Below are 15,419 nucleotides of genomic sequence, written 5' to 3'. Positions count from 1 at the left end.
AATCAATGAAACTCTTATCATAAAATTAAATACAAACCAATAAGACAACTCAGTTCTTTCCACATCGCAAACCCAATTCCCGAAACGCTTTCCATAGTTCGCTGATTTTCACTATTTATTCTCATAGAATCTCTTACACGCTACATTTTCTCTAATCTTCTAGCAGGTTCGTTGCCGTTAAGTGTCACTTAAATTCTAATCGCTCTAGTCGTCAATCTCTCGGTATCCTCGGGATAAAAAAAAGTAAAGCGAAGGCGCAAATGTATCGCACGGTCCTGCAAACCGTCAACGTTTTCGAGTCGTTTGTTTAGCTTTTTATCGTCCGTTTGTTTTCCACTTCAACTCTTCTTCTTTCCTATAAACTCTAATATATACACAGATGCCCGCCGTATGCGCTTTCAGACTTCGTACAGAGTGTGGCAGCTGGGTTTCTTTTTTTGTTTTCAGTGAAGTGATAGAAAGAAAGCAGGGAAGCTTCTGGTAAGTGCATTGCTTAGTTCGTGTGGAAGCTTCTTTCGGGGATGTTTAAAAAGTGATTGTCAGGAGTATTCTACCTTTTGCTTAAAACCATTCTAGCTACATCGTAAAAGTGTCTACATGCCACAGGGAGTGAGTTAAAAAAAACACGAAGAATATCTGTCATGGCTTAGCATAAACGCCTCTGAAATGGTCACTCCGAGTGGTTTCATCTTAAAGGGTAAGGAAATACTACTAAATCTAGAAGCGCTCCTTTCGGTGATGAAACTAGTGAAACAACCCCTGGGAGCAAATGGGGGTGGGGGAGTTTCTACGCGTGAAATGAACATGATACACTACCAACTAATAAGTATCCTTCCCCTATCTGATGTCTTTCGTTTCCGGGTGAATCTCAAAATCCTTTACACTAAATCGTGCTTTTTTTGCTAATGATTATTGGCAAATGGTTTTTCGTTTTTGTAGATTTTTTTTTCGTTTAGCTAAAATAAATGAAGCCTTTTGCCTTTTTCCTATCTGAAACCGAAACCATTTTTCATTTGCTTTTTGCCTGTCCGTGCAAATATTTTGTACCGCTGGTGTACGGCACCACGGGTTGTGAGCATCTTCAACCTTCTTTTGCGTGCCACCGTGGTTCCCTTGTTTGTTTCACCTTTGCCCTCTAATTTCTGTTAGCAGTTACCGTAGAGAGATCACATTTTCTCGTTTACTCTGTGAAGTTAAAAAGTAAAAAAATTAAATTAATTACAGTTGTACAATAAAATAAAGCGTATCGAAGCAGTTTTTGTAAAGAATACTTACTAAATTAACTAAATGAAAACTATCGGTCCCATTGGCATGTTGGTCCTGTAGGATGTAGTTCGCTTGTTTGCCCTTGTGTCGTGAAGATTAGCGGTGGAACGTTCGTTAACAGTTGCACGTGGGTGTGGGTTGTCTTATGCATCTAAAATCACCTCTTCCGCCAAACACCGGGGAACAGCGCAGGGAACGGAAGCATCCTTAGTACGAGGCCCACCAGCCCCGACGCACATACATACACATACACACGCACGCACACGGGTCGCACACGGGGTTTTTGGCCCGTTCCGGGGGTGTTAGCTAGCTCTAGTCTTAAATTCTATCCCTCTGGGAAAACGTGGCGGAGCTGAGGGTTTCGTTTCATCCGGCACGATGCTGCAGTAGACGGCCTTTCTCGTACCACTGCTACACTTAGTACATCATGCCCGGATGAACACCGCCACCACGTTGGAAGTATACGTTCGGATTGCTGCTCATCGTTTGCTCGAGCGTGGTGTAGAGATTCGTCTCATCCGGTCGCATAAAAAGACCTACAGCGGGTGGAAATCGAGAATAGGAAAATGGAAACAAAATATGAGAAAAAAGGAGTAATAAAGTTAGGAAAATATTCCAGTTTTTGGAAAAATGTACAGAAAGTCCCTGAGATACACTTCGAACACAGATTGCTGTAGTGTTGACATATTGCAAGAATACAAACATTAAAATAGATTTAATGGATTGAATTAAACAACTGTATCTATCAATTGAAGCTATCTTTTCTTTAACAATTTAAAAATCTTACTCTATCAGATATGATGTATCTCGAGGATCTTCTAGTATAAAGTACGCTGAATAAAAAAAAACAAATCAATCAAATGAATAATACGAAAAAAGATTGTCATTTCAAGAAATTAAGCCAGTTTTAATAATAATTATACGATAGTTTTAAATAATAATTATACGAAACTAATCCAAACGCTACTTAGTATCTACTCTACGATCGGGAGTTTAACGTTTGATTGTCCACTATTTTTAAGAGGATTAAGAAAAAATACCTAGGATTTATAATGTAGTAATTCTAAAGGTTCTACAGGCTTTGTGTTTCAAAAACATTTACGTAGCTACCATGTACTACTATTTAAAGCATTATTTGAGTGAAACGAAACTCATTGCAACCAATTGGCATTAAAATAAATCAATTTAAATTTTTTTGCAAAATTTCTCAAAAAAATGGCAAGGGGTACCCCTTATGAAATTTTCGAGTTGAAAATTTTTTAAAATTTTTTTTCTCATTTTTTACTCTTTTTTAAATTTAAAGCATTATTTGAGTGAAAAGAAACTCATTGCAACAAATTCCCATTAAAATATATGACATTTATAAATTTTACTACATTGGTGAAAAATGAGGAAAATTTTACATTTTCACAAACAGGGTAAGGAACTTGGTTCCTCGAATAACTTCTGGCACAGACATCTGAGGGCATGGCCGTCCAAGAAGAAAACGTAGCCATTGGTGCCATCTATCGACCACAGGTTAAAAATTGGCGATCCGTTGGATACCGACCGAGTTATAGGCAAAAGTTGGTGCAAAAATGAGGAAAATTTTACATTTTCTCAAACAGGGTATGGAACTTGGTTCCTCGCATAACTTCTGGCATAGACATCTGGCGGCATGGCCGTCCAAGAAGAAAATGTAGCCATTAGTGCCATCTATCGACCACAAGTTAAAGATTGGCGATCCGTTGGATACCGACCGAGTTATAGGCAAAACTTGGTGCAAAAATGAGCCTTATGAAATTTTCAATTTTATAGATTTTTATGTTCTTTTATTATTTGTTACTCTTTTTTTTGTTTAAAGCTTTGTTTGAGTGAAACGAAACTCATTGCAACCAATTGGCATTAAAATAAATCAATTTGAATTTTTTTGCAAAATTTCTCAAAAAAATGGCAAGGGGTACCCCTTATGAAATTTTCGAGTTGAAAATTTTTTAAATTTTTTTTTCTGATTTTTTATTCTTTTTTTATTTTAAAGCATTATTTGAGTGAAAGAAAACTTATTGCAACAAATTTCCATTAAAATATATCACATTTAAAAATTTTGCTAGATTGGTGAAAAATGAGGAAAATTTTACACTTTCTCAAACAGGGTATGGAACTTGGTTTCTCGAATAACTTCTGGCACAGACATCTAAGGGCATGGCAGTCCAAGAAGAAAATGTAGCCGTTGATGCCATCTATCGACCACAGGTTAAAGATTGGCGATCCGTTGGGTACCGACCGACTTATAGGCAAAAGTTGGTGCAAAAATGAGCCTTATGAAATTTTCAAATTTATAATTTTTTTTATTTTTTATTATATTTTACTCTTTTTTTGTTTAAAGCATTATTGAAGTGAAAAGAAACTTATTTCAACAAATTAGCAATAAAATAAATCAATCTAGAAAATTTTGTTAAATTTTCCAAAAAAAAATCTAAGGGCTTACGAGATTTATGCCGGGTTTTTTATGACTCCGAAATGAGTCATTAAACGAGCTGACTCGTAATAACGACTCATTCTCCCTGCGTTGATTCACTAAAAAGAATTGTTATTCTCATCTCTAGTACAATGCACATCTTCTCATCGAGTTACTATGGACATTGGAAGGAATGCGTTGTTCAGGGCAAAGAGATGCGTTTGCTCACGTGCTTGCACTTGCCGGCAAAGGTGGATAAGCTCGCCGAGAGGGATGGCTACCTTTCCAAGCACGCGACTTAAACAACTCCTTACTCTTTTCATATTGTTTTTCCCCGTTTCTCCAACCCTCCGCATCAACAACTTGTTTTCCAAAAAAAAAAATGTCGATCGCTCCCTCGGTAGCTGGTGCTTCAACTCTCGGTAGCTGGTGCTGCTGCAGTTGTAGCTATTAGTTTGACAAGTGAAATTTTCCTTTTTGTTCCAAATGAGCTTGTTAATTAAGGCGGGAACGAAATTTTTGCCAAACCGAAGCAACCAATAAACATTGCGGCAAAAGGTAACAAATGAAGGCATGGAGGTAGAAACAAGCAAACAGATTCCGGCCATCCGAAATTCCAACGGCCCTTATGGCGTTAGTGAGGGTCGGCTCTTGGAGGTAAAGGGGAGAAACAAAACAAAAAAAAAAACCGCAAGTTTCACTTTCGGATAATTGGTCAGTTTGGCGGTTATGTTTGGTCATTTTTTTTCTTTTCTTTTCGGCCGACTCTAAGGGAGAGCTGGTGGAAAGGATTTGTTTGCCAGTCCCGGTACCAGACCGGATCAAACTTAAGTTTTGTGCCCGCGGGCGGGCTACCGTTTAGGTCGTTCGAATTTCTCAAAACCCCCATCGAATCGGTAGTGGTTTAATGCTTCAAGCATAATTAAATTTTAGAGCTTAGGTTTTGTTTCGGTTACGGGGTGGAATGGTTTAAACGATCGCCTCAGAAGAAGTCAATGAGGAGGTGGCAAACGAAACAGGGCTAGCAGCAAATTAATGAGTTAAAGCGAAAATCGACCAAATTCCTGCAACGTACGGTACGGCAGGTTAATGGTATCGGAAAGCTTCCTTACCCCTGTTACCGTTGCAACGAATGTGGAGCTTTTGCGAATGTGGGTTTGAAAATATTTGGATTGAATTTTACCCATTCAGGACACATTATGATGAATGGAAGTTTTCCGTGAAACGCCCTTTGAAGGAGCTCATAGACTTTTTAGACAAAAAAGAGAACATTCAACACGGATTTGAACTCATTTTGCTTATTATTATTATGAACAAAACTAAAAGCTCATATCACAAAGAAAATGAATAGGTAGCCATATATATAAAAAGAGAAATCATTCGATGGCCTAATCTAATACAGAAGCTAATGAAACGATCAAAATAGAAAGCCTACCTAGGAGTTCCCCGTTTAACGGATACTCAAACCAGTCTAAATTCATATTGAAATGCTTTCTGAATGTCACCAGAAGGCTTGGAAAAAAGAAGAAGCCATCATATGGATGAGCACCCAATTGTGCTATTGTGTTATGATTATTAACAATTCAAATCACTAATCTGTTTATCGAATTTCCAATCTTTCGCTTTTTTCTTCCTCATTTACTCAGCCTGCATTATAATGCGAGTCGTTATGAAAATGGTGAGAGCAATAATTTTATTGCTTAGTGACTAATCTGGGTTCCATAATTAAGATCCGAAACAAAAAAATGGAGAAAGATGAGAAATATGGCATAATGACTTGCATCGAGGGGGAATATGAGGAAAAGACTAAATGTGCAGTGAAAAGCAACTTTTACTGTAAACACTTATTGTGCTTGTGTGCTATATGTATTCGATGGAACACACAAAACTGTCATCTGTCAATGATGTCAGAAAAAAGTGCATCATCCAGCTTCCAAGCGGTGAAGAATTAAAATTTCGAAAGGCGACAAAAGCTCCCAACCTTCACGCTGCTACGAAGGGGTGTGTAGTAGTTTTAATTTAATTTGGTAGTACAACAAGCGAAAAGAAAGAAAGGGCACGTAATGAGTACAGGAGGAAAGTGAAATGCTCGTAAATTAACCGCTCCCCTTTAAGCGAAAGGGGTCGCAACGTGAAGAAATATGTTCCACAAGAGGGGCGAAGAAGAGAGGAGCTGCTGATTTGCTGATTGAGTTAGCTTCAGCTAAAAGGGCTCTCCAAATAGCAGCAGACAAAACTAATCGGTAAAGCGAAATCTGCTGCTGTGTCTGCAAATCTGAAACCTTTTGTTGCGTTGGGTATGTTGAAATTAATAACAAGGCGCTTTATAGCCGAACAATAAAACGCTGCTGATGACGCTGTCAGTGTGGGACTAAGCAAGGCTGGTGAGACAGTAGTCAATGGTGGAGGCTGATTTTGGAGTACGCTCCCCCCTCCCTTTCGTCTGGTGCAACGCATTGCTGGTGTGTACAAAACGTGCGATTACACGCCATCATATCCGTCAAGTCAATCAAGCTTAGTAAGCGAAGCCATGTCGCTTAATCCGATTGCCACTAGGGGGCGCACCAAATGAAGCCTTAGTAGGCGGTGTAACCTCAACAAAAGCGTACACAACAGGGGTAGGGTGAGAGAGAGAGAAGAAAAAAAAATGCTGTGACACCTTTCCCCGTCTGGCATCATCTGGTGAAACAGAATGCAAAGTGTTGGATGCTGTTGGGGTCGGGAATTGTGGTTCGTTTCTTATTGTAGCGTAATAAAGAAAGTGAAACCTGAGAGAAGTGACGCCGATGACGATTGTATAATGGGAAGCGTTACGTTCATCGTACCATTCTTTACGTACTTCCCCATTCAAGACGGGACGGCTGTCTGTTTCGGAGGAACTTTAAATCCAACGCAAAGCGAGTCGTGAAAGAATTTCTTTACAAAACCATTTGAAGATGAAAGCAAAACACTTTTATGTAAGCGGTGTTGGCACGAGTGAAGTGATCTTCCGTTGGTTTGTTTTCGTTTTTTGAACGATTTGTTTTGGGGGAGAGTATTTTTTGCCTTTTTTGACATGTTGCCATCTGTCAGTACAGTGACAGGAGTGAGAGTGTACGTTTGATTTGTTTACTTAGGATTTTGTTTACGTAGCCTGCGTGGAATCGTGGATTTTTTTCTCTCTCTCTTGCTTAAAGAATATTAATATTGAATAACAGTCAGTTCCCCCGCGGTGAAGGAGTTTTGGTCACTTGATGTATAGTCATTCAAGAATATGGATGAATGGTGTCTTTCTTTCTGGGAAACATTGCGATCAGCTAAAAGAGTTTTGTAGCTGAGTTGTTAGAGCAGCTTTTTTGTTGGTATTTTTCCTGCCGATTAATGTTTGAACATAATTATAATAATTGAGAAGCATTAGCGCTCGCGGCATTAGTGAACAGGTTAAACGACTTAAAGTAAGTATGTGTGAGTTAGTGCACATGGACGTCCCAAGGATAAGTACTAAGACAACACACAAGTACTACATCGCGTAATCACAGCGAGATCATACTTGTATGTGTGTTTTGGATGTGAATCGTGATATGAAATATAACAAGGAAGGATTAACCCCGCTCGGTTGAGCGGGTCGGTTTTTGCAACTGCTGGAATGCTGGATACGTACCTGGGTATCGGGCCTGTTGCGGTGCCAGTGAGGGGTAGTAACAGAAGGGGTGTGTCATATGTGCTGGAAAGTAATGATACATGCGTGGCGTATAGCTCGGTGGTGCCGTAACCAGTGCAACGCGATCTAGAATTTAAGGAGCAGAAAGACAAACGACGAATATTGGTTGGTGGTTTTGTTTTCTGGAATGGCGCAGTCTCGGGGCGGGTTTCCAGGGAGCGGGAATGTGAAGGATGTTCAAGATCATGAGGTGCTTCCATTGGGTGTGTTTGTGCTGCAAACGCTATGGCTATGTGATTTTTGGTGCTTTGAAACTGTGCATAAATAGTATGGAACATGATTGATTCGTGCATCTGCTGCAGAAATGTAACCAAACTGATGTGGATGAAGTGAATGATTATAAACAAAATGTAACATAAAACACACACACAAACACATTTGATTTAAAAGCTAACCAAATCCAAGCTGAAATAAACCCCCAACACGTATTTGTTCAATGAATATTCACATTCCTGAAATGGTGTTTTTGTACAAAAAATATTTACAAAAGAATTAGTTAGCATGAGTGAGCAAAATCAACAAACACTAGCACCTGTGAGAGGATATAAAACGCAAGTAAACTTGTAAACAATGCAATTGCTAACGAACTGTCAAAAATCCTGGTCACGTCACCAACATTCAAACATAATCAAAGCAAACATTCACCGATCGGTTTCGGACAAAAGAACTTAGCAATTCTTGACATTTTGTATTGCAAAATAGCCACTTACGACGTAAACTCCATTACCATGATTTTGTTATAGGCACATTACCGCATTCGAAACGCCTTCACCATGCAGCAGAACGCATTTAATCTTTCAATCGGGGCATAACGCATTAAATCGCTTTATGATGCAATTTTGATGCGGTTCATAACGCGAGATGGCCAACAACCGGCCCTTACCGGAAGCCACATGTACAGTTTGCCACGCATTACGTGGCATTATATTGCTAGCCTGTATCGCTTTTTTTATGACATGTGTGCATTTTTGTTCGGTGATGCAGTAAACGCATCGCATTATCAACACGATGGAACACCATCGGGCAATCCATCGCTTCCCATGCGCCACGGCACATTTTCGTAGAAAAGCTTTTTACTTTCTGCAAAACATGTCGCCGCGAACAGCTTCAGGGGTGGTGGTGCGGGGGGAACTTAACGCGACGACACCGACATGGATGCATGTCGAACAGCGCGAGTGTGTGTTCTGCTGGAGGCTTCTCGACCGCTTGTTCCTCACAGCGGCCTTTCGGATAACCCTTTGCGACCTTCTTCTGCTTCGATGCGTTCCAATGGCCACTGGAAAGACGGCACCTCGAGAGATGTCGGTGTCCGGTATTGTTTACCGATAGGTTCCAAGCGTACGGGCATTAATATTCTAGCTTCCATCGGGAGGATGGGTACTGGAAGGATGGGATCTGGGTAACATGCAGTAACAGCAATAACAAACAAACAGAACCGAACAGTAGGCAAGTAAACGAATATGCAAATACGCGCACGTACGGTTCCGTACGGGTTTGGAAGTGCAAAATGCGCCTTTCTCCGGTCGGAAAGCCATCTTACACACGCACACACACACAGTCACACAAAAAACGATCGATAAAGGACCTCCCTCCCACCCTCCCTAAGGGGTGGGTATGTGAGCGCGTGCATTAGATCGCGGATCCGGTCCCGGAGAAGAAAGATAATGAGCGTGACTGTTGCAGTTTGAAACGATCGCGTCTGATCGTTTTGCTTTCGTTACGTGGAAGTGGACATGGCAGTCGTACCACCATGGCAATACGGCACCCGCGTACTCACCCGACGACATTAGCATAATGCGCCGATAATCAATAAAGCTGCTAGGCTGTCGCGGCTAAGTCCGCGCCGTAGAAGAGCGAACACTCGAAGGCCCGAACCATCAAGCATCCGATCCGAAAGACTTCAACGTGCGACCAGGCGGGGAACGGTTCTTGCGAAACGGCGCGTTCGATTCTTTCTTTAAAGGGTGGAAAGAAGGCGTTCATATAGGGAATGTAGATGGAATGTTCAGAACATGGTACCATGCTTCCGCTGCATTAAGCAAACACTTCAACGTACACCCGGGGGTTGTCACCGAGTTTGGGGAGGTGGGTGAAGAAGCGAAAGGCGCGTAAGCGCGAAATTGTTTGCGAAAAAGCTTTCGTCCATTGCGCTTAGTGGAGGGGATGGCCCCGGGGTGACAGGGGGAGAGAGAGGGCGCGTTTTTCCAGGATTTTTTTTAAGTTTCGCACCACCTTCATCATCTACAGCAGCAGCAATCAGACAAGCTAGCAGAGCCACGAAAACTATTTCAAAAATTTGTGCCTTCCCCACCCTTATCCGAGTTCGGCTGGACATGGTTCCTTTCGTTCGAATTCGAAAGGGCTTCTTGTTCTTACGTGCATACCAGTTTCGGTGCTGTCGAAACGGATGCAGATTCTGTGTGTGTGTTGTTGTTCTCTCTCTCCCCGATATTCCCCGACACCTCAAAGGTTTGTTTGGTGTCTCGAGAACGCCGGCTGTTGATGGTAGGAACATTATTCATCGCGCGTGTTCTTCCCTTACGGTCCTTATCCGGCCGTATTCTTCACTTTACTTCCGAAGCGGAGACTGTAGAGGTCATCTTCAGCTGCAGTGGAGGAAGGTGGTTTTGTGGGGGGTCGTAAGCACACCCAGCCAGTTCCCAGGTGGGTGGAAAAATTGCGATAATTTTAACTTCTCACTAGCTCTTTCACTCTCTCTCTCTCTCTCGCGTGCTAGAAGGGATAATTTATTGTTTCGAACTGTAGGTAACGCAAGACAGGTAACAACGCAACGATAAGGGCGTGAGCTACGGGGTCGAAGCGCAGTGTATTCTTGGCTTGCGCGTTACTTGACATGCCGCCGGTGGGGTCGGTGAACGGATGCGCGACAGATAACGTAACAGCGCCGTACGAGCTTCTCCTGGAAGTTCCAGCGTGTTGTGAAGAAGAGTCAGAAGGCTATCCTTGGTCACGATCCTCGATGTGTAGTATTTGTGTGCAGGAGAATGTGTGTATGTGAAATGTGTTCGTAAAGTACTGATAGGATTAAATCACGTTAAAGAATTCGTGCTAGACGTCTATCTAACGCGCTTGCTATCTTGCCGATACGACACTTCGTGCCGCTTCACTGATATTGAAGAGAGACTTTTCAAGATTTTTGGAAATTTTTCCTACACAATTCAAAATTATTGGGCAATGTTTTTATTTACTCTAGGATGCTCGCATAAAAACGCTTCAAATGACAGATGATACTTAGTGAAGCGTTTCTATTACAGCTATTTAAAAAATGCTTCAAACAGCTGTGACATAAACATTAAAAGGGATTCTTCGCACAAACAACCAATCGCTTTTTTAGTTGAAAGCTTCTCTTTACACGCCTGAAGCAATCTAGCAGGAAAAGAACTTAACAAGGAACATGCCAAAAATTCGATCCGAGCAATAAAAATAAAACTAATATCTCTCGAAAACCCGACAAAATGATATAATGAATAGTGTATGTGATTGCACTGCGGCCAGTGTTTGAATTAATCACAAGCATCATGCCACGAAGGACGCTTATGTTGGGAGAAAAAAAAACCTTCAATCAATGATCCGCCTGCATTCTGCATCTTATTGTGCCTGCGGTTTCCCACAAACGTTCTTTTCGATTAGTTCTGGCAGTAAATTTTCGATCCCTACTCTGCGTTTTTGTTAAACACCTCCCTCCCCCGGAGCAAAACTTCGCCTCTTAATTGACAGTAATTAAGAGTCGAAAGTTGAGAAAAAGGTCTACCAATTATGTCCGTCACCAAGTCGCACGAATGGTGCTCATTTGCATTGCCAAGAAATTGGAGACACACTGCCGTGTCTCGTGCCGATCATGGTCTGAAGCTGCACCAAATGAAGATGTTTTGTTGCATCCGCAGGCTTTTGCGAAGGAGGCTAATGAAGATCGCTGTGTGAAGTGTCCGTGTCGAGATGCACCCAAAACCGCATGAGTGTCTGTCTTCAGGGGAAGAACATCCACGACAAAACGGCTATGACAAAGTTCATTAGACGTTCCGCTTGGGAGTAGGAAAGTCTTTTTTGTTTGCGAAGGATTTGTCAGTTCCAGCTGTGCGTGAACCGTTCCCTCAGAGGAAAGTTTTCAGTTGACACAAAATGCACGATTTGTTTTGGTACGATGTTTTGGGGGGTGAGTGAGTTTGCTGCCTTCTTGTTTCACTCCTTGGTTGCCTCCAAGCATTTTGCGTGCAGCGATTAAGCCTCGTCAACGATGACAACGTTCGAGATGATGATGGTGGTGATGATGATGTGGATGGTGATCGCGCGGTGCTATAATGACGCTCCGAAAACGGCGCACGGTCGCGGTGAAATGCTCGAAGCAATCCCACTTGCCCCACCCTTTAACCACCCACATCACCGCTCCATCACCGGCCCAATGACGAATGAAAGATAATTGTTTTCCACTCTAGTTGCGCTGCGCGTCTCTCGCTCTCCATGCATCCTTGCCCGTACACAGTACCGCGCAAACGCCACAGTTATGATTAGTCTGTCCGGGTGTATGTCTTTTCGGTTATGTGGTTACCGTGGGCGTAATGCAACACCCAGACATGGGGCTTTGCGTGGTACCAGTGAAACCGATCGTGCAGTCGCATCGATCGCAATAAATCCTCATGCAAAATGGATGGATTTATAAACGATCATCAAGCGATCGATCGGTACCGTGCCCGTCTACATAGTCAGCACTTGTTTACCATCGTGCGCCATCATTGTGCGAAGGTGCTTGTTGGCGATGTGATGCGCCACGAACGAAATCGATCTCGTGCAGCACGGGATACACGGTGGCATTCCTTTGTGCCGAAATACGAGAGAAAGGTGTGGCGCATCCACGCGACCGTTTGGAGTATGATTGGAGGAGGGGTTTAATAATTTTCACTCGAAATCAGTTCCGCCCGGATGAACACATCTAGCGTATGATGTGTGTGTATGTGCGGGGAAAACTTTCGATAAGACTTATCATCCACAAGCTACCGCTGCATCAACAGTAGCAGCAAGTGGTGCAATCGATTGCGAATCCACTAGCAAACACTTCAACGCTCGACAAAAACCGAAAACACAAGCGTGCGATTATTTTATTCTGTTCGATGTTTGTGTTGTTACTTGTTTAGCCGGATAATTTTCCCTCCGCCAAAAAGGAATGGGGAGGTCGGGGGAAAAACTGAAGCAGGCAAACATATTAAGTATGCATGAATGAATCGATCGCGGAATCACAAAACATAACCAGTCCGGCAATCTGGCTGCAGGAAATGAAAGAGAAACCTCCCATTAGCCGTGTTCGCACTCGTCCGCAAAGAACCTGGGCAAGGAAGCAAAACAGTTCGCCAAAACAAAGCCAAACCAACAAAAAAAAAAACACAATAAATTCGATCCGAATCGTCTCGCTCTTGTCATGTGAGTGTGTTTGATTGAATCGCAACGAAAGGATTGCACAATCGGCGCGCCACGTCACCATTTGTACGTTACTATTCTTTTTTCTTTACTGAACTAAAAAACCGTAGTGACTCGAATAATTTGAAGATTAAATTTGACATTTTGGCAAACTGAGATCCCCTTTTGCAGATAATGCGAATGCTGATGTAATGAAAAAACACGGGCAAAATGCGCAAAAGAAACAATTTAATTGCGCAACATACTGACGCATGAGGCGCAGTGTGATTTATTGAGCGGGATGTGTTTGATTTGATTATGTTTTTATTACAGGCAAGACTGACATGCAGGTGGGTTTTGTGTGCTTAACAGTAATAGTGGGAAGACACTGTTTGACTTCCTTCCAGAGGTGTCTAATTGACGAAGGCAAAGGACTCGTCTTTACAGTTGCTGAACATCTTCAATTACTGTGGAGGTAAATAAAGGTACCCCTCTGTCGTATCAACATTTGAAGGCCTTAGGGATGTTAGTTTCAAGCTAGTTTGTTCGAAAATCGTAAAAACCTTGGAGTTCTTAGTGTTTTCTAAGTGTCCAATATCATCAGTCAATTTATAGTATAGAAAAATTAGTATGACCATGACTGACATTTGAAATCACATGAAATCCAGTCCTCCAAGAAACTACGATAAGGAATTCGACTTAAAAGTTAACTCCGACAACAATATTGATGGTGGAATTCTTACAAAAATTTCTTATACTTAAAATACTTTTCGCGACAGTCGAAGTTGCGAAGAATCAAACAGTGAGTCAATACTCACAAATAGCTCTTATACATGGACTCCGTTGATGTTGATGTTCTTCAAAGAATTTTTGGTTCCACCATGGAGTGATGTCTACAATGATGTCTTCAATGATATGGACATGTCATAAAAATGACACCGAACAACCGGGAAAATTTGTTTAAGTCGTTTAAGAAATGGGCAGTGGAGTCATAACTACACAAATCAGATGAAGTTACGGCAAGAAAAATTTCGTTTGAATTGCGGAACACAGCTTCAAGACTTCTTTCCTCAAGACATGCTAAAATTGTTTTTTCTTCACTCTGTTTTTCCCCCAAAAAGGCAAATCCTCCTGTTTACAGCGGAAAATTCGTAACGTAAAACACATTCGTCAACACTCAAAATCTCATTATCTAATCTGTGCTTTCGCTTCACGCTACTTCTAAGCACCCAACCATGGCAGCAGGTTTACCGGTTGGCCTATTTCTGCACTGGTACTGTGGACTGTTTGTTGTTATTCGTTTCCACCGGGTTGGGGATTGTTTTTCTTTTTTTCTTTTTCGGCTGCAGTTGGTTGCACTTGATGCGGAAGAACGAATGCAGCCGAAGCCGAACGAGACGTCTAAGCAGACGTAAGACCCACTGTACAAGTTTCCGTCTCGGCGGTCCGTGATTTATTGTACAGGAATAGTGTGCCACTATTTACTTCCCTCCGTTAAGAATGCTTTTTTCCCCCCAGCCGAAAACCATGGTGCATCGGTGCATGGATTTCGCACCGTTCAATTGTTCTTTTCTCCGTTAGAGGACATTCTTTACACAAAGTTTTCATTCGCCTTTGCGTTGTATAACGTTAGCTGTGCATTCACAGCTATACAAGCATCTTTGCCGCATCTTTCCAGATCGTTTCCGAATGCCGATAAGCAGCGAAATGGCAACACGATCGGATGCGATGCAACATTGTTGCGTACGGTTGTTCTGTTGTAGAAAGTGCCGTGAAAACATTTCGAAATCCTATCCCGATACCCGTCAATTTGGTGTAACACGAAAATGATCCGTATCAAAAACTCCTCAAAGCTGCCTCTCGCTTATTCTTTCGCACTTTAAGCACAGCACAGCGGGAAAAGTGCATGAAAATTACTACTATGATAATTTTCCGCTCGGTCGCCAGAGCGATTCAATGCAGTGTGATCGTAAGGGTTGGAGCAAGAGTTGACGCATAGTGGCAGTGAGATGGGTGAGCTTTTAGTGATTGTTATGGTTAAAGAACCATCTTTCTAGGTTAGGAGGTTGTGATTCAACGCCCGATGGTACGGGGGCGTTAATATTTGAATAGGTTTGTGGCAGATGAGAGTGGTGCTTATTCGTCTGCCGGGGGTCACAATATCCTGTGTCCGGAACGATTTCGCAGCCGGTTGGATGGGTCACTTTTGGGTAGGATGAGAAAAATGTAGTCCAAAAGGTAACAGGTCAACCGAAAGGCATTGGATACACTTTGTAGAAGACTTGATCGTTTAAACGCTGCAATAAACAACAGATGAGCTTCAAAATTGATTTCAAAAGTAAAAGGAAAAATGAAAGATCCTATATAATTTTTTTTAAGAATCTGTTAAGAAGCTATTGTACAGAGATGTGAAGATCAAACGACATCATTCAGACCATTAAAGTGAAGCTTAAGATTGTCAATCGTTCATCGGAATGGAACGAAGTTATCGGAATCCGCTTGACTGAAGTCCGTTAGTTAATTTTAACGACCGTTTTTTGTAAAGCTTCATCTACGCTTACACTCATCATTGGGTTTGATGGCAAACGACTTAGCGGAATCAACCGG

General features: G+C 41.9%; 1 protein-coding gene across 2 annotated transcripts in view; it reads right to left on the bottom strand.

Moving 5' to 3' along the window:
• Positions 1 to 766: 766 nt before the first annotated feature.
• The window catches only part of LOC125767395 (uncharacterized), a 45,851-nt gene continuing 31,198 nt past the window's right edge, over positions 767 to 15,419 (bottom strand). The window contains exons 2-4 of one of the 2 annotated variants that reach the window (XM_049433929.1): positions 7,344 to 7,469; positions 1,276 to 1,802; positions 767 to 1,185 (exon numbers count right to left, since the gene is read on the bottom strand). In XM_049433929.1, coding sequence (XP_049289886.1) covers positions 1,684 to 1,802; positions 7,344 to 7,469 — 245 coding nt within the window. In that variant the 3' untranslated portion in view covers positions 767 to 1,185; positions 1,276 to 1,683. The remainder of the gene's footprint in view (positions 1,186 to 1,275; positions 1,803 to 7,343; positions 7,470 to 15,419) is intronic. The other variant, XM_049433930.1, reaches the window with a different exon arrangement.

Source organism: Anopheles funestus, chromosome 3RL, assembly GCF_943734845.2.
Source record: "Anopheles funestus chromosome 3RL, idAnoFuneDA-416_04, whole genome shotgun sequence".
NCBI lineage: Eukaryota > Metazoa > Arthropoda > Insecta > Diptera > Culicidae > Anopheles > Anopheles funestus.
Note: the sequence above shows the minus strand (reverse complement) of the source record. Positions and strands in the feature narration are given on the sequence as shown.